This window comes from Terrapene carolina, unplaced genomic scaffold (assembly GCF_002925995.2).
Source record: "Terrapene carolina triunguis isolate 2854851 unplaced genomic scaffold, T_m_triunguis-2.0 Scaffold21, whole genome shotgun sequence".
NCBI lineage: Eukaryota > Metazoa > Chordata > Testudines > Emydidae > Terrapene > Terrapene triunguis.
The window spans coordinates 41,007,095-41,031,422 of record NW_020664372.1 but is presented as its reverse complement, the minus strand read 5'-3'; the positions used below and the strand labels follow the sequence as shown (position 1 = coordinate 41,031,422).

At 40.7% G+C, this 24,328-nt stretch overlaps 1 protein-coding gene across 3 annotated transcripts in view; it reads right to left on the bottom strand.

Annotated features, from left to right (window-relative positions):
- Nucleotides 1-24,328, bottom strand: part of TBC1D8 (TBC1 domain family member 8) — a 77,447-nt gene that overhangs the window by 44,618 nt on the left and 8,501 nt on the right. Inside the window, exons 2-4 of one of the 3 annotated variants that reach the window (XM_026647879.2) lie at nt 12,517-12,672; nt 3,593-3,711; nt 62-290 (exon numbers count right to left, since the gene is read on the bottom strand). In XM_026647879.2, coding sequence (XP_026503664.1) covers nt 62-290; nt 3,593-3,711; nt 12,517-12,672 — 504 coding nt within the window. The remainder of the gene's footprint in view (nt 1-61; nt 291-3,592; nt 3,712-12,516; nt 12,673-24,328) is intronic. The other 2 variants (XM_026647882.2, XM_026647883.2) reach the window with 2 other exon arrangements.

Below are 24,328 nucleotides of genomic sequence, written 5' to 3'. Positions count from 1 at the left end.
ATGTATGTTTACAAGTCTGCATAGGGTATAGGGATAACAGTTTTTATATGCTCACACTTACATTCTTTGCCTAGGAAGAAGGAATAAAAACAGAGGTGATTGATGCTCAGATAAAGCCAGCCTTGACGAGGAACTTTACCCTTCCAGCAGCAGCATGAATAATAGGTAATTAACTTCTCTGCTTCAGGGAAGTTAAATCTGGCTTCAAATTTCACTAGCGCCTCTCGAAACTTCTCAGGATCCTCCTCCTGCTCTGCTACTTTACTCCTGGTCTCTTCTGCTATCAATGCCTGATTCAATGACAAGATAATATATTACGGCAAACTGGTAGTTTGTCCAAACTAGTTATTACAAGCCATCAGTACATTTTTAAAATCCTGATTCTCTCTTAGAAAGGTATCCAAGTTGATGTGCAAGTTATACAGACATTTACTTAGTATTTGCAGTCTGTTTACCCACACTTCCAAACCCAGTCTTCTTTTTGGTCCCAAGTTATAACTGAAAAATATTGTTCAAACTACAATTTATAATTAAAATCTTGATACCAATAATGGCTTGCTTTGATCATCATGATTATTTCAAATAACCCAGAGAAGGCAATAAACATTATTGGAATTTCACTCAGCATATGATGGCTGTAGAAGCTTTAATTTGACTTACATAGCACAAAGCTACAGTACCAAATTTTTATATTGATCAGCAATATTACCAAGAAACAGTACAGTGAAGTTTACGATAACCTGTAATAAGCTTTTAACTATTTTTAAAGACTTGAAATAATTAAGTGCTATGTCTTTTCATTACAGCTCTACAATAAATAAGGAGTAGAGAAAGACAGTTAAATGCAAATTGCTCGGCTAAATGCAAATTTACTTCAGGTGCTACAAAATACAAATCAGTCCTACTGGAATACTGTAATCCCATATGCCAGATGTCTATAGCAAAGGCCAGAGAGCTGATGTAACAATAAAAATATGGGCCCATTATTCAGTTTGAAACCTGCAGAATTCTAGGTGTCCTGCTCTCACTTTCATGGTCACAAAATTATTAAAAGATGTGAGTTTTATTCAAGCCTTTCAGAGAACTTGGATGTACAGGGTGTAGTAAGGAAAGATAAATCACTGAACTACTGCCAGAAATAGGAATTTAAAAAAAGAAAAACTTCTCAACAAGGTGCACGTTTTACAGATGTTGCATCAAGGATCAAGTAGGTGATGGTGTCATTTTTCCCCATTTAGGGATAAAATTTAGATACAGCAACAGACTATTTGGAGCTAGTCTTTTAAACACAGATGTTTTGAATGGTCTTCAGTCCCTGGATATAATTTTATCTTTATTTCTGTAACATCACAGATAATGAAGAGTTTAACTGCAGTCCAAGACCAATGATATCACTGATGCTAGAGATTCATGTACTGTAATCTATAGGGCCCTACCAAATTCATGGTCCATTTTGGTCAATTTCACGGTCATAGGATTTTAAAAATAGTAAATTTCATGATTTCAGCTAGTTAAATCTGAAATTTCACAGTGTTGTAATTGGAGGGTCCTGACCCAAAAAGGAGTTGTGAGTGGGGGTCACAAAGTTATTATGGGGAGGGGGGCTGCAGTCAGTGGCGTAGCCAGGTCCTAAGAGCAGGGGGAGCAAACATTAAAAAGGTACCCTCCCTTGGCTCCTCCTCTGGCCACGCCCCCTTGGCTCCCCCCCTGGCCGCCCCGCGCCCCCCCCCCCCCCTTGGCTGGCTCCTCCGGCCGTTCTATGCCGCCCCCGCGGCCCCACCATGGCTCCTCCGGCCGTGCCGCCCCCCCCCCCTCCATGGCTCCTCCAGCCACGCCGCGGGCTGCCATGCTGCGCCCCCCCTCGCTCCTCCGGCCACGCCGCCTCCCCCCCATGGCTCCTCCAGCCGTGCCGCCCCCTCCCCATGGCTCCTCCGGCCGTGCTGCCCCCCCTTGCCTGCAGGAGCCCAGCGCCGGCCCGGCAGGCCAAGCTTCAGAGTGGAGCGTGGGCCCTGCCCGCTGGCGCCATGGTAACCCCTAACTAAGGCGCTGCTTTTGGAAAATGTGCTGAGGAGAAGCGGCTGCTTCCCCTGCACCCCCCCAGCTACGCTACTGGCTGCAGTACTGCTACCCTTACTTCTTCACTGCTGCTGCTGGCAGTGGCGCTGGCCATCTGGAGAGTGGCCGCTGCTGGCCAGGAGCCCAGCTCTGAAGGAAGAGCCACTGCCAGCAGCAGCGAAGAAGTAAGGATGGCATGGTATGATATTGTCACCCTTGCTTCTGCACTGCTGCTGGCAGGGCGCTGCTTTTGGGTCAGGACCCCCAATTTGAGAAACGCTGGTCTCCCCCATGAAATCTATATAGTATAGGGTAAAAGCACACAAAAGACCAGATTTCACAGGAGGAGACCAGATTTCACGGTCCGTGACGTGTTTTTCATGGCCGTGAATTTGGTAGGGCCTTAGTAATCTAGGGTGTCAGAGCATTTTTGTGTTGACTACCCTCTACAAATTAAAAGCCCCTTGAGCATGGGTGCAGAGGCAATACCCTCTTAGAAATCCAAGCAACCTCCCCCTTCCAAGTGTGTGTGTGTGATCAAGGCTGGCTTCTCACATAAGCACTGTCCCTGGACAGTGGGACCCATCACATCTTACACCTGGGTCTTGTGCTAGTAGGTTCAGTCATCTGTCAATTATGTTTCTGGTGAAATTTTCAATCTTGAGTAAGCGGATGGGTGTGAGAGAGTGCGTGCATGGATAGATGTAGATAGGAGAGACTGATGGGATGTGTTAGGAAAGTATGAGAGAGACAGAGATCAGCGGAGAGGAAGGAAGCAGGAAAAGAAAAGGGAGAAGCTACACAATTATAGGAACACAATGTGTGCTTAGTGTAGGATCAAGAAAAGAGAATAAACAGATATTGAAGAAAACTCAAGAAACAATACATCATGATCTATTACAGGAAAGAAAATTGGAGTGAAGCCAGAATGGGAAAGAATGTATAATGGACACGAGAAAGATGAAGCTATCCACCTCATTTGCAGAGGTATTAAGAACCTGCAGCTCCCACTGACTTCAGTTGCAGGTGCAAGCGCTCAGCACCTCTGAAAATCAGGCCCTGCAAGTATTAAATTGAAAGGTAAATGTAATGTACTGCCAATCAACTACAGCCCATGTCAGACTACACAGCTGTTATTCCTGTAGGTTCCTGAGGCATGATGGCACAGGTATTTTTCACCATAGCTAGTAAGCACCTAGGTATGTGGATATCAGATGAAAATACTGTGTAGACATACTTTCCAACTCTTTCCAATGCGGGATGACAACAAACTAATGAGACCACTGATATGGAATGTGGAAATCAAGACTTGAAAAAGAAAGCTATGTACATTTCATGACAAATATAATTGTGTTCAGAATAAACATAGCTGCAAAGTCACCTCATTTTATCAAAAATACTGTCTAGATGGGCAAAAGCTAATATGGACACAAACAGTTGGTAGACTGGTATAGTTCCACAATATCAAGAGTTATTTTTCTACCAATTCCTTTACTAGTGGGCAGGGGAAAGATGAAAGCAAGACAACTTTTCTTACCTTTACTTTCCCTTTGACAAAACTAACAATATCTTCTTTATTATCAAAAACAGACAAAGTATGGAGTAAGTTTTGCTCCAGCCACTCCCAGTGCTGATTTATCTCCTCTAAAGTGGCACCTAGAAAAGAAAAAAGAGCTCATTAAAAACCACATAGAAGAAATTGTGAAAGAAACTAACTAGAAAAAAAAGAAATTAAATGCAGTTGTGTCATAGTGCATTAAAACAAATTAAGTTTCTGAAGTCACAAATGAAAACTATTAGTAGCAAATAGGTCAATAAGATGTTACATTTCAAGGCATAACTAGAGAAAACAAAAGTAATACTATTTTAAGTAGTCGTTTTTAGTACTTTTAGTTTTCAAGATCTGAATACAAGTTCTCTGCAGACAAATGCTGTTCTGACTTTCAAAGCAGAAAAAATACAACAAAGCTTCTTACTGCCCTGTCTGGATGTGGCTCATTTTTGATTTAAGGTTTAACTCTCCTGCCTCTCCCAACAAACACATGCTCTCTCTCTCTCTCACACACACACACACACAAGTATGTGCCTTTGGGAGGAGGTTATGTGACCTTTAATTTGGTACCCTACTCATGAAGGCTTTTGTAATAATCAAGATGTCTGACAACAAAGGAGTTTGGTTTTGGTTGTTTTAACACTGCTTGACAAACCTAAAATGAGAATGTCTCCAGTTTTGGAGAGAGGTGGGTAAATAGAATAAGCTTTGAAACATGATGGATTTCTTTAAAAAGCAATACAATTTATTCTTAAGTACCACGTGTACCTACAAACTCCAAAAACGTGATTTTAGTCTCTGGCAGTTTGCTTCAGGCAAAATGCTTGTTGAGCTCCACTGCTCCAAAAAAGCTGCAGTGCGTCATAACGACATGAGACCAAAAAAGTGCAAGGAAAAGAGGCAAGTTGTAAAACAGCACTACTAGGAAAAAAGTAGCCACCCCACAAGACAGCACCTGCCAGTCAGTCATTAAACAGGATAGGTAACAGGTAAAGAAGGCATGATGTGCTCTTTTCAGTGCCCTGCTGGGAAGAGAGGCAACAGTGAACAAAAAGAGCAGAGCATGGAGGAAGAAAAAGAAAATTCAAGTACAAATCTCATTATCACAAAACCTGAGATCTGTAAACATCAAAGACTGCATGTCGCCTCACACGGCAGAGATGATAAATTTAGCTAAACATTTTCCACCTTCCTCTGCTAGGTTTCCCACAAGGAATGCCAACTGGCAGGGAAACTTTCCAAGATTTAACTTCCTCAACAGGAAGGTTTTGCGATGGAACTTCATAAATATCATCAATCAAGGCAAAAAAATATAGAAGAAATCATGAAGAAAGAAGACAGCCATTTAGATGGCCTTTGCTAACTATTAGGAGGACCACACACTGTAGGATATTAATTAAGACCTATTGTTTCATAGGATATGTTTTAATATAAAATGACAATTTATTAAATTGAACTTCTAAGCCTGGACAATGTAGATAGAGGGTAAACACAGTGGGGATGAATCAGCGGTCTGCCTTTGTGTGTGCAGTCTGGAATGAGAGACTACAGTAAGGAGGAGTATTCCATAGTAGTTGCCATATTTTCTTTTTTTGCTAGACACCTTGTCCAAGCACTGGTCATCTCTCACCTGGACTGCTGTAAATCTTCTCTCTGCCTTACAGTCTACCCACTCATTCTGTTCAAAATGCTGCCCAAGTTATCTTCCTCCCCTCTGACCATGTCACCTCACCGCTTCGTGATTCCCTCTCCTCCCTGAGCTCCCCATCTCTTACTCCCTAAATTCAAGCTCCTTGTCTTCAAACACAAGCATGATCTAAGACTCCATCTACATGACAGACCTTACAGCAGCACAGCTGTACTGAAGCAGCTGCGCCGCTGTAAGATCGCTTGTGTAGCTGCTCTATGCCAATGGGAGAGAGCTCTCCCGTCGACATAATTAAACCACCCCAAACGAGCGGTAGTAGCTATGTCAGGAGGAGAAGCTCTTCTGCCGACACAGTGCTGTAAACACGACCACTTATGCCAGGGAAACTTCGGTAGCTCAGGTTCTTTATTTAGAACATTGAGCAACACAAGTTTTGCCGACATAAGTGGTAGTGTAGACATGGCCTTACTCACCCCTTCCCTGGCTACTCTCATTCCTTCTCATGCCCCCTATGCTCTTCCCAATCCTTTTGCCTTACTCCTCCCTTCATCTACTCCTCTCATTCTGCTGCATGGCTTTTTTTTTTTTTTTTTTTTTTTTAATACTGCCCTATGCCTAGAGTCTCTTGTCCCCAGTTGCTAAGCACCCTCTCACTCCTCTTCTTCTCTCCTCCGAACCCACTTCTTCGATAATCCCCACACCCACTCTGTTCTGAATTGTCTTCACGTGTCTTGCCTGGTATTTTTTGCAGCACTGCTGTAGCCGGGTTGGTCCCAGGATATCAGAGAGACAAGGTGGGTAAGGTAATTTATTTTTATTTGAGCAACTTCTGTTGGTGAGAGAGACAAGCTTTTAAGCTACACAGAGCTTTTCTTCAGGTCTGAAAAAGTAAGTAGAGTGTCACAGCTAAATACAAGGTGAGACAGATTGTTAAGCATAAAAGGTTACAGGAGACCAGTTAAAATGAAGGGGCAACTGACACCTCTGCGGTCACAGGACAATCTGTCCCACCTTGTAATTAGCAGTGACACTATGATTACTTTTTCCAGACCTGAAGAAGAGCTCTGTGTACCTTGCAAACTTATCTCTCACCAACTGAAGTTGCTCCAGTAAAAGATATTACCCTCATCCACCTTGCCTTGAATTTGTACATCTTATTTTGCTTGTAAATACTCTGAAAAGGCAGAAAACATGTCTTTGTGTGAAAGCTAGCATTTAAGCCCACAGACCCTATCTAAGCGGACTGTTAATAATTAATATTCCATTTTTCAACAGTATGTTAACTATCCAGCAATGTGGGGGCAACACAACATTACGTACTCGCATGGGGATTGCTAGGATGCACAGGAGCTGCTCCTTGGCTGCATTTCTAACTTTTACTGCAATAGAAACGGCCTGTAACCCCCTTCAACCCAGAACAATCTTTGGATTGTTGAGGGGAATCTTGAGAGCCCCTCCAGCACCTCACTAGTACAGGGAGAAATTAATAAGCAGATTCCCCCAGTTGCTACAGTAGAACCCGAACACTGCTTTTCTGCTCCAAGGCTCCGGCTTTGTGGGAACTTACAGGGGCAGAGTCTCAGCAGCTTTTCCCCAGGCCCCTCCCTAAATAAATTCAGGTATCAGTTTTGGGGAACGAGGATAAGCAAAGAGCCACAATGGAAGAGGCAGCTTGGAAAACTTCAACACTGTGCTAAAGAGAGTCAGGTTCTGCTGTGTTACTGACTAGAATTGCCAGCCCTAGCAGGAAGCCTGCTTCTTCCCCAGCTGCTGAAGGCAGCATTTCATAACAAGAGGATTATTAGTCAGAAGCAGGTTAAATTTTCATTGTTCTTAATGTCTTTATGGATTTTTTGCTCGTAAAACTGCAAAAATGCTTTGACTACGAAAGACACACAAGAAATATAAGAACGGCCATACTATGTTACACCACTAATCCATCTAGTCCAGTATTCTGTCTTCTGACAGTGGCCAATACCAGACGCTTCAGAGGGAATGAACAGAACAGGCCAATTATCAAGTGATCCATCCCGTGTCATCCAGTCCCAGCATCAAGCAATCAAAGGCTTAGCCATTTTGGCTAATACGCATTAATCAACCTATCCTCCATGAACTTATCTCATTATATTTTCAATCCAGTTATATTTTTGGCCTTCACAATATTCCCTAGCAATGAGAGCCATAGGATGACTGTGAGCTGTGTAAAGAAGTACTTTTTTGTTTTAAACCTGCTGCCTATTAATTTCATTGGGTGACCCCTGGTTCTTGTTATGTGAAAGGGTAAGTAACACTTACTTATTCATTTTCTCCACACCATTCATGATTTTATAGACCTCTATTGAATCCCCCCTTAGTCACCTCTTTTCCAAGCTGAATGGTCCCAGTATTTTTCTCTTCTCATATGGAAGCTGTTCCATATCCTTAACCATTTTTGTTGCCCTTCTCTGTAGCTTTTCCAATTCTAATGTATCTTTTTTCAGATGGGACAACCAGAACATCACACAGTATTCAAGGTGTGGGCATACTATAGATTTCTAAAGTGGCATTATGATATTTCCTGACTTCTTATCTATCCCTTTACTAATGGTTCCTAACATTGTTAGCTTTTTTGACTGCTACTCCACATTGAGCAGATGTTTTCAGAGAATTATCCACAATGACTCTCAGATCTCCTTCTTGAGTGGTAACAGCTAATTTAAACCCCATCATTTAATAAGTATACTTAGGATTATGTTTCCCAATGTGCATTACTTAGCATTTATCAACATTAAATTTCCCCATCTGCTATTTTCTTGACCAGTCATCCAGTTTTGTGAGATCCCTTTGTAACTCTTCCCAGTCAGCTTTGGATGCAACTATCATGAGAAATTTTGTATCAGCTGCAAACTTTGCCACCGCACCGTTAACCCCTTTTTCTAGATCATTTATGAATATGCTGAACAGCACTGGTCTCAGTTCAGATCCTTGGAGGACCCTACTATTTACCTCTCTCCATTCTGAAAACTGACCATTTATTCCTACCCTTTGTTTCCTGTCTTTTAACCAGTTACTGATCCATGAGAGGACCTTCCCTCATATCCCAAAACTCCTTACTTTGCTTAAGAGCCTTTGGTGAGAACCTTGTCAAAAGCTTTCTGAGTCCAAATACACTATATCAATTGAATTACCCTTGTCAACATTTGCTGACCCCCTCAAAGAATTGTAACAGATACAGGTGAGGCATGATTTCCCTTTACAAAAGCCATGTTGACTCTTCCCCAACAAACCGTGTTCAACTGTGTGTCTGATAATAACAGTAAAAACCAATGCAAAGAATTAATTTAGCTTCTCTGCAACAGCCTTGTCTGCCAACCAGTCAGTGAGGCTAAAGGAAGGAAGACTTCCTGCTTCTGATGGTGTCAAAAAAAAATTTGGTGTTAGTTTTTGTCTCTTTTGCTAGTTTGCTCTTCAAGTACTTTTTTGGCCTGCCTCATTCTATTTTTTGCACTAGACTTACCAGAATGTATGCTCCTTTCTATTTTCCTCACTAGGATCTGACTTCCAATTTTTAAAGGATGTCTTTTTGCCTCTAACCACCTCTTTTATTCTGTTGAGCCATGGTGGCATTTTTTTGGTCCTCTAATTATTTTTTTATTTGGGGTATACATTTAATTTGAGCCACTATTACGGTGTTTTTAAAAGTGTCCATGCAGCTTGCCAGCATTTCACTCTTGTCACTATTCCTTTTAATTTCCATTTAACTAGCTTCCTCGTTTTTGTGTAGTTCCCCTTTTCCAAGTTAAATGATACTGTGGGGTATTTTCCCTCACACAAAGATGTTAAATTTAATTACATTATAGTCACTATTACCAAGCAGTTCAGCTATATTCACCTCTTGGACCAGATCCTGTGCTTCACTTAGGACTAAATCAAGAATTGCCTCTCCCCTTGTGGGTTCCAGGACTAGCTTCTCCATGAACCAGTCATTAATGGTGTCTAGAAATTTTATCTCTGGATTCCGTCCTAAGATGACATGTACCCAACCCAGTCAATATGGGATTAGTTGAAATCTCCCATTATTATTGGGTTTTCTTTGTTTGTAGCCTCTCTAATCTTCCTGAACATTTCACAATCATCACCCCCCCCCCGGTTTGGTGGTCGGTACCATATTCCTACTGCTATATTCTTCTTGTTCAAGCATGGAATTTCCATCCATAGAGATTCTTTGGTACAGTTTGATTCATTTCAGATTTTCATCTTATTTGACTCTGCTTTCTTCACATATAGTGCCACTCTCCCACCAGCGTGACCTACTCTATCATTCCTATGTATTTTGTATCTTAGTATTACTGTGTCCCGTTGATTATCATCATTCCACCGGTTTCTGTGATGCCTATTATATCAATATCCTCATTTAATATCAGGCACTCAAGTTCACCCATCTGAGTATTTAGACTTCTATCATTTGTATACAAGTACTTATAAAATGTCAATATTTAGCTGTCTGCCTTCATGTGATATAATTGAACGAGACTCTTTTTCGTTTGACTGTTTTTCTTCAGCTCCTACTTGTACTTTATCAACTTCAATCCACTCCTTTTTACTAGGACAGAGAGAATCCCTGTTAATAGATCCTCCCCTAAGGGCTGTATGTGCTCCTCTGCACCTGTCAACTGTCCCCCTGCTCTTAGTTTAAAAACTCCTCTACAACTTTTTTAATTTTATATGACAGCAATCCCGTTCCATTTTAGTTTAAGCCCAAAAGGATCTCCAGTTCCTAATAAACCTAAAACCTCCTCCTTACACCATCGTCTCATCCATGCATTGAGACCCTGCAGTTCTGCTTGTCTAATTGTCCTGAACATGGAACTGGAAGCATTTCAGAGAATGCTACCATGGAGGTTCTGGACTTAAATCCTTTACGTAGCAGCCTAAATTTGGCCTCCAGGACCTCTCTCCTATCCCTATGTCACTGGTACCTACATGTACCAGCACCAGCGGCTCCTCCCCAGCACTATACATAAGTCTATCTAGATGTCTTGAGAGTTCCACAACCTTTGCACCCAGCAGGCAATTCATCATGGCGTTCTCCCAAGCATCACAAACCCACTACCTATATTTCTAATAATCAAATCCCCCAATACTATTACCTGTCTGTTCCTAATAAGTCATCTCCCTCGGAGGGGGATCCTCAGTGCGAGAGGATACCATGGCATCATCTGCAAGGAGGGTCCCAACTATGTGACTGTTTCTCTCCACTCCAGCTTGATGTTCTCCTTCCTGGAGACTTTCATCCTCCGCAACACCATAAAGGCCGTCAGATTGGGAGTGGGACCGCTCTACTGTGTCCCGGAAAGTCTTGTCTATGTACATCTCTGTCTCCCTAAGCTCCTCCAGCTCAGCCACTCTGCTGTCAAGAGACTGTAGTCTGTCTCTGAGAGCCATGAGCTGCTTGCACTGAATGCAGCGTATAGGATTGCCTGCCTTGTGGGCAGGTGGTGTATGTGTGCATTCAGTGCAATAAACTGGTTAGCTCCCCCTCTGCTGCTGAATCCACATAGTATAGATTAATGCAATATTGATCTACACAACCAGAATTATCTTCTACTGACTTGGAAAAATTAACTGTTACGTACAACAATACATCTTGGAAATCCATTTGGGGAAGGGTGGCAATTCAAGATCTTAAAGTGTTATTTGTTAAAGGCTTTTCTAAAACTTCTATAACCTACAAAAAATCTTAACCATTCCAGTAAAACAAGTGGTTCCCCTTGAAGTGAAAAACAACAGCTGCCCTAGCAGACTGAAAAAATCTGCATAGAGTAGAGTAATGCTCAACCCCAGAGAGGAATATTACCTACATGCTACTGAGCAAGGAACCTAAGCATTCTTTGAGATGAACACGGATTTGCATTTTAAAATGCCAAACTCATTTTCTTCATTACAAGAGCAATATTTAAGAGCATGAAGTATTGTCTTCACAAAACATTCTCTCTTTAGTGGTGTGTTCTTACCTCCCAAATAAAAAAAAAGAGTACCAAGTGAACAGCAATTATGAAAATGAGGAAATGGTAGCACCTAACCAGAGCCAAAAATAACATGGAGAACAGACTCTCTGTAAGCTTCCCAACACAAATGTAACAATGCACATCAATCCTGACCTACTATCCTTCGCTCCCGTTTTGTATCTTCAAAATACACTAAAAATCATATAGTGGTTTTGAGGTACAGACAGGCATCCATAGGGCAGTGTTTTCCAGTGCATGGAGCACTTCCTCAAGGGGGTACAAGGGAGAGCACACACGCATGCACCTTCAAAATGTGAAATGTGCGCAGCTGATGAAGAGACATCTACCAGAGTTTTCAATAAGCCATAAACAACAACTCTAATGTGTGAACTGCCCCACTAATTTCAATGAATACTAAATCTAACACCACCAGTGATATTTTAAATGTCAACATTGTTAACTATTTCACTGCTCAACCCCGTGAAAAAAAGGAGAGGAAATATGTTATGAAGATCTACACCAGCATTTTCCAAAACAGGAGGAAGAATGAAGGACTAGCCAGGAGAGCACAGAAAGTGTATAAAAATGCATACATTAACATTGGTAGGCTTTAAACACCACATAGCGGGGTTGCTATGATTTACAACTGGTTTATTTTTCTAAAGGGGTGTTCAGTTTTGAAAAGCATGGGAAACACTGCATTAAGAATTAGTTTAAAGACTAGCAAACTCAAGTCTTTAGAGTGCACTATTCTTCACCATAGGGTCACCTAGCACTATGATACTTTAAAACATTTATTATTTTAAAACATTTAATATTTTTTAAAACATCTCTTTCGTGAGATTTTATTGTGATCAGAAGAGCTGGGAGACTTTTTTTTTTTTTTTTTTAAATAAACGGCAGGTAAAAATTAACTGCCGATACACGTGTTGATGAAAGACCAGAACAAAAAGCCTCCTGCTGCAAGTGGCCTGCACAGGCTACTATCTGAAATGATAAATATGTGAATGGAATGACCACATTTTGCAACAGACAGAAAAACAAGACAGCCAGATTTTTTTTTCTTGCTTAACAGAAGAAAACATTCCCTTATGTTATTAATACCTTGAATTATAACCAATAGGTATTTTGGTTATTAAACAAGTCACAGCCAGTAGCCTTTACACACACATGAGGTTACTAATTTTGGTTACCTTCAGCGTCTTGGACATGCAGATACTGAGCATGCTCAGAATTTAGCTTTGGGGATTTTTTTAAATTGGTATGTAACTCACCAGCAGCTATGGCCCAGTAAACTTCTGATCCATTCAATAACTCACCACATGCTATGGCAGAGTAAACTGGTGATCCTGGAACTTGAAGTAAAATTCGAAATGGAGCAACGCGTGCATTAGAATCTAGCACTGCATCCAGGGCACCCACCAAACGACCTGAACACACACACAAAAGGAGAATGACATGTTTTAATTACAGCAGCACCAACTCTCACTGAGACCAGTTTATCACTATTAGACCTATTCACGTTTAAGACCCTCAAATTAAGCACTGAACAAAATTATAACAAAGCTCTCTAACATTGGCTTGTAAAATGGAGAAGTGTTCAAATGCACCAGAGACTAGAGGGCCAGGCAGACCAATCGGAAGACCAAGTTTTTACGTTTCTAGTTCGTTTATTATGCCATATATACATATGACTAACAGAAGCTTTGAAACCTAAGCTATGGTTAGAATACATAAACATGTATTATTTAGAACAGTCTCAAATGCATTGCGTCTCAGATTCTATTCCATAATAATTGGCTCCTGAGTAAAACAAGTCTTAGCATATTATTGCTATCTGTTTGAACTGGAGTCATGAATTTGCAGGTGAAAATATAACGCAAAGTACCAAACCCTCTCCAATTATTACAGGAAAAACAATCCGAAAAAAAAAAATCAAAGTTCCTCCAACTACAAAAGATGAGCACTTAAAATGTGCATTCCCCCGTTGCCGCATAAAAGGTTCTAATTCTGTAAGATGATCTTAAAATTCTGTATTTTGCCAACAATAATAATACAATTAGGAGCGCCCTATGAGTCCGCATCCTGTCATCAGAGGAAGCTGTAGGGCAACGGCATAGCACAGTCCAGCCTCAAGTTTCAATATATTGAAGACCATGTGATTAACAAAGAAAGAAACAGCCCAGAGACTAATTTTTTCATCCTGATAAAAAACCTATGAGTAGGGATTTTTAAAAGCATTTAGTTTAGGCCTCACCTTGGTCCCATTTAAGTCACTGGCAAAAGTTAGATCAAGCACTTCCGAAAATCCTGATAAACGGTCAGACTTGTGAAATATGGTTATTTTTAGAGAATACAAGAAATGCACCCATACAATGAAGCCATGTAAGTACATGGGAAACAAAGGGTATTTATCTTGTTTCTCGGTTTGTGCAAATTAAATTCCCTTTTCTGTCCCTGAATGACTGATCACAGCAGCCAATTCCTCTTTTCACTCTGTACTTCTGCTTACCAGTTCCATAATGTTCACTAACTGTAACGAACCAAGTTTCCAACTGAACACAAGTACTAAATAAATACCACCACTCCCCGGATCGGCCAGTTTAGCCACAGTTTAAATATTATAAAAACAAAGTACTGAGCAGCCAAAACTAAGAAGAATCCTTTGAATATATTATTATATTTTAAAAAAAGATCTGAGCCAGGTTCATACACAAACTCCAATGATGATTCACTGGAATCTATATCTGAAGTCTCCCTCTTCAGTTAGTTTTGTATTTTCATAATTAATATTATACATAAGGGGCCTGACTGAACTTCCATTAGTTTCTATGGAAAGACTCTCATACACTTATGTGGGATTTAGATTAGGCCCCAATCTATTTTTAATTTGGGTAGGACGGAAGGCCCTTTCTAGTTTCACAAGTAACAATGTTGTCTAGATTTCTGATCTCACATATCTGCTGCTGATTCCAGGGCAGTAAAACAAAGGTGCACCAGTGATGCAGAATAAGCAATTTGTGCACATTTCACACCTGTATTTTGATTATTTTCTTCAAGAGAGAAAAATATTAAGTATTTAGCGCAGGTTAAAACAATTTCCTAGTTTGACGTAAAAGCATATCAATAATCTTTCTGAGGTAGCCTCATTACTATGGTTTAGCACATCTATTTTTGAAGTGCTACAGCAATGGCATAGGTTGAAATTTAACTGAACAAGCCCCAAAAATAGATCTTTCAATAATTAATCGGCGAGTGCTATAAAAACTATGCAACATTAGCCAAAACTTGTACATTAACCTGGTGAAGATTGAGTACAAAGTTTAATATTAAAGAAAGGATGAAAGCTACTTAAATTATTCAAATGGTGCTGCTTTCCAAGTGTTTTTTCTATCATATAAACGCTGAACTCCGCTTAATACTTGTAACATACAACAACTGCACAGTGCTTCCCCCTGAATGAACCAATAAAAGCATGCAAACAAAAGAAATTTCTAAAGGTACACAATTTGAATTTTAAAATCAACTTTTTCCTTAGATTTTTTTTTTTTAAGTTTCTGATAGAGCACCCTTTAAAACAGTCCTCTTTTTAAAAAAAAAAATATTTTTCTTATACACACACACACACACACACACACACACATCACTCTCCTGTTGATGTTTGAGGGTCTTCTTAACCAGGAAGGAACCGATTGACTTTTACAGGAAAAAGCAAATCTTACTATCATAAAAGCCTATCAAATAAAACAAACTAGGGAAAAAAAGAAAAATATGTTTTACTAACTTTATTATAGTAATCATAGGTCTTTCTTGAGACCATGTATGGAACAAAAATTTCAGAAGTAAATATGATTTTCAAGTTCATTGCATTCTTTTAAACAATACTACTACCAGCTCTCTATTTCAATTTTTCAGCTTCAAACAATGCAAAACCATTTCAGGGGGAAAAAATAAAGCCACCGAGAATCTGCACTACAGAAAGCTGCAGCCACAGGTTTTCTAGTTAGACTTCAGAGTCCAGAAACAGATCATCTCATGAACATCACAAGTCTTTTCATGATTTTATCAAGATTACAAAGAATGTCGAAATGCAAGGGGAAGGTCCAAATCCAATGTGGACGTCAGACAAAGCTTGGGGGGGAGCGGAGAAGAAAATTGCTTTTCTGCTTTAAAATCAGTTTGTGCTCAATAACATAAACACTTTCCCTGGACATGGGATTTCAAAGCAAGTGTTTAACTTGTATTCTTATGGAAACAAACAGCTCTCTCAAACAAAATTTGCACTCTTCCTGTAGATCATGAATCTTAACTACAATTTTTGTTTAGTTACATTTCAAATATCTATCTTTATGCACATTTTACACAACCTAAATAGTGCAAATCAAATACTGCAAAGTTATACCTTATATGGAAAGTACAACCAAATTAGAATTACAATAAAAGTTTCTAATCTGAAATCCATTTTATAGAGTTCACATTATTTTATGCACACCAGTTCAATAAATAAATCAATCCAAGTACAAGCTAGCAGGAGACTGAAGCACTATTTTCAGATCCTGTGACAGATAGGCAGTGTCTTTGCTTTACCAAGATCATAGTGTAATCTAATCAGCCTGGACGCAGCATGCTACATAACTGTATGATTAGGTCTTCTTATTCAAGTTAATCCCAACTCTGTGTGTAACACAGCTGTGCACACTTTTTTTTTTTTTTTTTTTTTTTGGGGGGGAAAGGAGGAGGGGGTGAAAATTAAAGTGATACCTTTCTGGTTATCAAATAAACTTGCAGAAGTATGATCCACCATTTGAGCTTAATCTGTATTTACCTGAAACCTCAAAGAGAAGAAGATATCACAAATTGCTATGTATGACCCTATACTTTGAGTACCACAACTCACAGCTACAATCTAGAAAAGGACCAATTACAGTAAAGTCACCTGAAAAACACTGATTTCTATGTAAACGTATTTATTCAAACTCTCAGGAATGCAGATTTCTCTAAATTGGTGTGAATTAACCATATGATATTTGAAGCATTCCATTAAACTTTGAGAGACTGGATGTTCGAAAATGAAAGGTGGACTCAAAATTAAACACTTTGAAATCTGGGTTTGTGAGAAACACTTTCTGCTCTACATCCCAGACTTCAGCGATGAGACTTTGGGCAAGAAGAAATACGTGGGGGAAAAAATCACGTCAAGAAAATACAGAAGTTATGTCTTATCTAAAACTTTTAGAAATAAAAATTGACAATGAAATAACTTCTGAATTGAATTAAGTATTATTCACCCTAGTTCCCTCACAATATAGCTTATTATTTTTGTTGCAAAGTAACATCTGAACAGCTCAAGGCACTTTGCAAACAGCAAATTAGAAAGTTACAATACCCTGTGAGGTTGGCAGTTACCTGTATGCTACAGATGGGCAAAGTGGTTAAGCAACTTGCCTGTTATCATAGAGGAACTCAGCAGAGCCAGGAGGAGAATCCAAACCTTCCAACTCATAGACCCCAATTTTTCCCTTATGCTCTGGCTGCTTTACAGGTAGCTTAACTGGTCTCTCTCTAAGGATTCAACCTGCAAAAGGGGAATCCCTGGGTGGGGTAGAGCTATTATAACTGCACTGTTCTGTTGATTCCCTCTGAAGCATCTGGCACTGGCCAGTGTCAGAAGACAGGATACTGGGTCAGATGGACCATTGGTCTGACTCAGTATGGCCATTCTTATTTTCTTACCAGCTCTACACCACCCTTCTGAACCTCTTAGCACAAGTGATGTGCCTAGGAAAAAAGGCATGTGGATGGAAACTGCTGTGTTCCAGCTATCAGAACATTCCATTGGGTTCACAGGCAGGTGGACAGAACTAATTGGAGCAGTCTACGGCTGGTCCAAGTCCAGGACAGGTAGCAGCATAAAGGCAGCATAAAGCACCTTTGCATCCCCCTACTTCTGATCTGCACTGAGCTCATTTCTGATGTGGCTCAGGATCTGGCCCCCATCCTTGTGGGTTAAATATAGGCAAAGAACTGTGTTCTGGTGAACAGGTGTTTGGTACAGCAGGCAGGGGAACATCAAAACAAGGAAAACTTAACACCAAAATTGGCATCAAGTTCTTCCTAGAACCAGTACAACATGACACTCTGATTGCTTGCAGCAGTTCTAAATGTTTTAGTCATGCAGCAGTGACGTTTAACAGATTCTTGCTTTCACTCATACTTCACTGAGGAACTTCTGCTTTATAGCTCTATAATATCAGGAACATTTTCCGTTACACAGACAGCTAAAGACTAGTGGATAAATTCTACCCTAGCTTACATCTCATACAAACATCTGTTTAACTCACCGAGATTGCACAGGGTACAGATAGGGCAGGTTTCAAGCCAACAAGACACACGTACAGTGGTGTATTTCTTACTAGCTTTCTCAATTCAACTCAACAGAATTTATACAGATAGCAAGGAAAGATATTTAAGGGGGGGGGAGAAATTAATACTACACTAATCCTGCTGTAACAAAATAAAATAATAATAATAATAATTTCCTTGGTGATGATGCTGGTTTTACCACATTTGAAAAAAAGCTCACGAAGCTAGATTTCAGAACTAAGGGCAAACGTTTATGCATGTGTAATACATTACACAGGAGTAATCCCACTGAAGTCAGAGGGACTACTTTCATGTGTGTTTGCAGGATCAGGCCCTTCGACACCTAGGCAACAAGTCAGTGCCTTAAATTACTTTTTCACCATGTAAAAGTGAACTGAAACTACAATTGTTTGTGTTACTTCTTAAACTGAGTATCCAGCATTATGTTCTTTGTGAAGTTGGAAGTTATCATATCCCAGCAAACTAAATTTTAACTTTTAATGGTATTATTTCACAAGTTTTCGTCAATGTTTTCTGTGGCTTTATATTACTCTGAGGGTTAGCTACCCATTTGTTTCATACGCTAATATCCTTGGAAATTCAAGATACGATCATGGGGTCTGCTGTCATAGGAGCGCTGTAGGAGAGTGAAAGGGATGTGATATAGGAAGGGGGAGGAGGAAGGAGCAGAAGTATGCACATGCTTCCCCACTTCCTAAAAACCCAGACTGTACTTCTCCTAGTGTGTTATGAAAGAACAAATATGTACCATGACCCCCTCTTCTTCTCAGGCCATTTTTCCAAGTATGCTTTTATCCACATAATTCTTGCAGAGGGTTGTCACATTTATTTTAAACAGGAGTCAACACGACAGCAGCCTAAGATATAATTTAGAGAATTTTTCACTTGATCTTAGCTCATAGAGCCGAGAAGGCTGCAGTCCAGTTGGTTCTAAAGTCCACAGAGATAAAGGCTCTGTCACACTACAAGTCTAGAAAAACTGTTTCCAGCCTAAAATTAATGTACCTGATAAATATGTGGAACATACATGCTCCCTTTTGATAGTCCCCTAAATTACCACAATATAAATTCTGTTGAATACTGTCAAAAAAGAATCCCTCACACACATTTTGTTGGTGCCATATAATGCACCCACAAAGTTATTAGAAGCATTGTAGTATTACATAATTCTAGTAACCACAAAAAATCCTTTAGAAATTACCCATCTTGTTGTTCTGCAGAGTCTGTCCACTAGACGCAACAAACAAAAACACATTCCCTCTATATTCATTCCAATCTCATTTTAGCTAGTTAGTGATTTTCAGTGTTAAAGGGGCTGATGTTCACAATTTAAACAGATACAATCCATGCCGGAAGGCTAAACATTAGACTTGAAACCTCTGTTTTGATTTGCAGGTGCATTCATGGCTTTCAAGACATTTAAAAACACACATCACCGCAGTATCTGTGCGTATGCATAACGCACGGCTCCTCCACTCTGTTTGCTGGTCCCATTTTGCTTTGTAACCTGCAAGCTCATAAGATTAGAGCAGGCAGAGCAAATAGATAATGCCACATGCACACAACAAAAAACACAAAATGTTTGTTGGTGTGGCCCAGCTGAGAAACTGGGCCTTCATTTTACAGCCTTTGTTGAAGACAGAGTTATTTATGCATGTGATTCCATGTTTTAAGTTATTTGCAGCCCAAATTCACTTGTGGAGAGGTCACCTTCTTCAGGGAAAATTTAAGAAAAACATGTTTTTGAGAGAGACCTTTTAAGATGTTACAGTTAAAGAACCAAACAAGAGGGAGGGAGAGAAATATGATATCAGAATTCCAGTTGTGGGCAAGGCTACAAAAACATTTTGATTAAAGTCTAAAGGCAGGACTACACTTAAAAAGCTGCAGTTACGCTGCTGTGGCACTTCAGTTAAGATGCTACTACACCAACAGAAGAGCTTCTCCCATCAGCATAGTTAATCCATCTCCACGAGAGGCAGTAGCTATGGCGACGGGAGATGCCCTCCCATCCACACAGCACTGTCTACATCGGGGTTAGGTCAATGTAACTGCATTGCTCCGGGGTGTGAAAAATGCACACCCCTGAGCGACGTAGTTATACTGATGTAAGTTTGTAGTGGCCTAAGTTATTGAATAGCCTATTGGTTAGAAAGAATCGTTTTCTCCTATGAGGGGGAGTAGTGACAATAACTCTAACACCTGTTCTAGGGAAGCTATTCCAAACCCCTAATAATTTTTGTGGTCCTTCTTTGTACTTTTTCCACTTCTAATAGATCTTGTTTGAGATGGGAAGACCAGAACTGCACATAGTATTCCAGATGTGGCCGTACCATGGATTTCTATAGTAGCATTATGATATTTTCTGTCTTATTATCTATCCCTTTACTAATGGTTCCTAACATTCTGGTAGCCTTTTTGACTTCTGCTGCACATCGAGCAGACGTTTTCAGAGAAATCTGCATGACTCCAAGATCACTTTCTTGAGTGGTAACAGTTAATTTAAACATTTTGCATGTATAGTTGGGATTATGTTTTCCAATGTGCATTATCTTGTATTTATCAACACTGAATTTCATCTGTCTTTTTCTTGACCAGTTATCCAGTTTTGAGAGATCCCTTTGTAACTTTTTGCAGTCAACTTTGGTTTTAACTATCTTGAATAATTCTGAATCACCACCAAACTTTACAACCTCACTGTTTACCCCTTTTTTCCAGATCATATTGACTATGTTGAATAACAATGGTCCCAGTACAGATCCTTGGGGGACCCCGCTATTTACCTCTCACCACTGTGAAAACTGACCATTTATTATCTTTTAACCAGTTACTGATCCATAAGAGGAACTTTTCTCTTATCCCAAGATTGCTTACTTTGCTTAAGTAAAGTGCCTTTGGTGAGGCACCTTGTCAAAGGCTTTCTGAAAGTCCAAGTACACTATATTCACAGGATCACCCTGGTCCACGTTTGTTGACACACACACCCCTCACCCCTGTCCCCTTCAAAGAATTCTAATAGATTGGTGGGACATGATTTCCCTTTACAGAATCTGTGTTGATTCTTTCCCATTATATCATGTTCATCTATGTGTCTGATAATTCTGTTTTTTACTATAAGTTCAACCAATTTGCCTGGTACTGATGTTAGGCTTACCAGCCTGAAATTGCCAGGATCAACTCTAGAGCCGGTTTTAAAAATCAGTGTTACAGTCATCTGGTACAGGGGCTGATTTAAGGGTTAAAGTTACATACCACAGCTAGGGGCACTGCTATGGGTATCCGCATGGCACCACAGTATGCCAACATCTTTATGGCTGACTTAGAACAATGCTTCCTCAGCTCTCGTCCCTTAATGCCCCTACTCGACTTGCGCTACATTGATGACATCTCCATAATCTGGACCCATGGGAAGGAGGCCCTTGACGAAATCCACCAGGATTTCAACAATTTCCACCCCACCATCAACCTCAGCCTGGACCAGTCCACACAAGAGATCCACTTCCTGAACACTACCGTGTGTGATGGTCACAAACACCACCCTATACAAGAAACCTACTGACCGCTATACTTACCTAAATGCCTCCAGCTTTCATCCAGACCACACCACACTATCCATTGTCTATAGCCAAGCCCTAAAATACAACCGCATTTGCTCCAATCCCTCAGACAGAGACAAATACCTACAAAATCTCTATCAAGCGTTCTTAAAACTACAGTACCCACCTGGGGAAGTGAAGAAACAGATTGACAGAGCCAGAAGGGTACCCAGAAGTCACTTACTACAGGACAGGCCCAACAAATAAAGGAACAGAACGCCACTAGCCATCACTTACAGCCCCCAACTAAAACCTCTCCAGTGCATCATCAAGGATCTACAACCTATCCTGGAGGACGATCCCTCACTCTAACAGACCTTGGGAGACAGGCCAGTCCTCGCTTACAGACAGCGCCCCAACCTGAAACAAATACTCACCAGCAACTACACACCACACAACAAAAACACTAATCTAGGAACCAATCCCTGCAACAAATCCCGTTGCCAACTCTGACCACATATCTATTCAAGGACCAAACCACATCAGCCACAGCATCAGGGGCTCATTCACTGCACATCTACCAATGTGATATATGCCATCATGTGCCAGCAGTGCCCATCTGCCATGTACATTGGCCAAACCAGACGTCTCTATGCAAAAGAATAAATGGACACAAATCAGACATCAAGAATTGTAACATTCAAAAACCAGTAGGAAAGCACGTCAATCTCCCTGGACACTCAATAACAGACTTAAAAGTGGCCATTCTTCAACAAAAAAACTTAAAAAACAGACTCCAACAAGAAACTGCAGAACTGGAATTAATTTGCTAACTTGATACCATCAAATTAGGCTGGAATAAAAAATGGGAGTGGCTGGGTCACTACAAAAAGTAATTTTCCCTCTGTTGATATTCACACCTTCTTGTCAACAGTTGGGAATGGGCCACATCCACCCTGACTGAATTGGCCTCGTTAGCACTGACCCCCTACTTGGTAAGGCAACTCCCATCTTTTCATGTGCTGTATATTTATATCTGCCTACTGTATTTTTCACTCCATGCATCTGATGAAGTGGGTTATAGCCCATGAAAGCTTATGCCCAAATAAATTTGTTAGTCTCTAAGGTGCCACAAGGACTCCCCTCATTGATTATACCACAGTTAGTAGTTCTGCAATTCTATTTCTGAGTTCCTTCAAAACTCTTAGGTGAATATCATCTGGACCTGGGGACTTCTTAGTTTCATTTATCAATTTGTTCCAAACCTTCTCTATTTACACCTCAATCTGGGACAGTTTCTCAGATCTGTCACCCAGAAAGAATGGTTCAGGTGTGGGAATCTACCTCACATCCTCTATGGAGAAAACCAATTGCAAAGAATTCATGTAGCTTCTTTGCAACGGATTTACCTTCCTGGAGTGCTCCCTTAGCACCCTGAACATCCTGTGGCTGCACTGACGGTTTGGCAGGCTTCCTGCTTCTGATGTACTTAAAAACTAATATTAAATTTTTTTTGTCTCTTTTGCTAGGTTGCTCTTCAAATACTTTTTAGGTCTGCCTAATTATACTTTTCCACTTGACTTGACAGACTTTCCTTTCTATTTTCCTCACTATGATCTGACTTCCAATTTTTAAACAATATCTTTTTGTCTCTAACCACCTCTTTTATTCTGTTTAGCGATTATGGCATTTTTTGGTCTTCTTACTGTTTAGTTTTTTAAATTTGGGTATACGTACAGTTTGAGACTCTATTATTGTTTTGTTTTTTTTTAATTTCCATGCAGCTTGCCAGCATTTCACTCGTCACTGTTCCTTTTAATTTCCGTTTAACTAGTTTCCTCATGTCTGTGTAGTTCCCATTTTTTAATTTAAATGCGTATCTTTGGTATTCCCCACCCGAAGGATGTTTAATTACAGTATATTATAGTCAGTATTATCGAGTGGTTCAGCTATATTTACCCCTTGGACCAGATCCTCTGCGCCACTTAGGACTAAATCAAGAATTGCCTCTCCTCTGGTGGATTCCAGGACTAGCTGTTCCCAAGAAGTCACCATTAATGGTGTCTAAAAATTTTCTCTCTGAATTCCATCCTAAGGTGACAAGTACCCAGTCAATATGGGGTTAGTTGAAATCCCCCATTATTATTGGGTTTTCTGTTTTTGTAGCCTCCCTACTCTCCTGGAACATTTCACAGTCACTGACACTATCCTGGTTGGGTGGACAGTAATATAGTCCCACTGCTGTACTCTTATCATCCAAGCATGGAATGTATAGCCATAGAAATTCTATGGTACAGTTTGATTCATTTCAGATTTTCACCTTATTTGACTCGTGTCTTTTTTTCACATAATGCCACTCTCCCACCAGCGTGATCTACTCTGTCATTCCTATATATTATGTACCATGGTATTAACATGTCCCAATGGTTATCATCATTCCACAAAGTTGCTGTGATACCTATTTATCAATATCTTCACCTAATACCAGGCACTAAAGTTCACCCATCTTAGTATTTAGATATCTTGCATTTGTGTACAAGCACTTATAAAATTTGTCAATTTTATTTAGTTGTCTGCCTTCATGTGATATAATTGAATGGGACTCTTTCGTTTGACTGTTTCTCTTCAGCTCCTACTTGTACTTTATCAACTTCTGTCCTCTTTACTAGGATATAGAGCAGGGCTGGGCAAACTTTTTGGCCCGAGGGCCACATCTGGGTATGGAAATTGTATGGTGGGCCATGAATGCTCACAAAATTGGGGGCTGAGGGGCGAGAGGGCTCTGGCTGGGGGTGCAGGCTCTGGGGTGGGGCTGGGGATGAGGGGTTGGGGGTGCAGGAGGATACTCCACTCTGGGATCTAAGGGTTCAGAGGGCGGGAGGGGGATCAGGGCTGGGGAAGGAGCATGGGAGGGGGTCAGGCTCTGGGCACCGCTTACCTCAAGCAGCTCCCAGAAACAGCGACATGTCCCCCCTTCCAGCTTCTATGCGGAGGTGCGGCCAGGCGGCTCTGCGCGCTGCCCTGTCCACAGGCGCCGCTCCTATTGGCTGCAGTTCCCGGCCAATGGGAGCTGCGGGGGCAGCGAGCGGAGCCCCCTGGCTGTCCCTACACGTAGGGGCGGGGGGGGGGGAAATGCCGCTGCTTCCGGGAGCAGTATGGAGGGGGG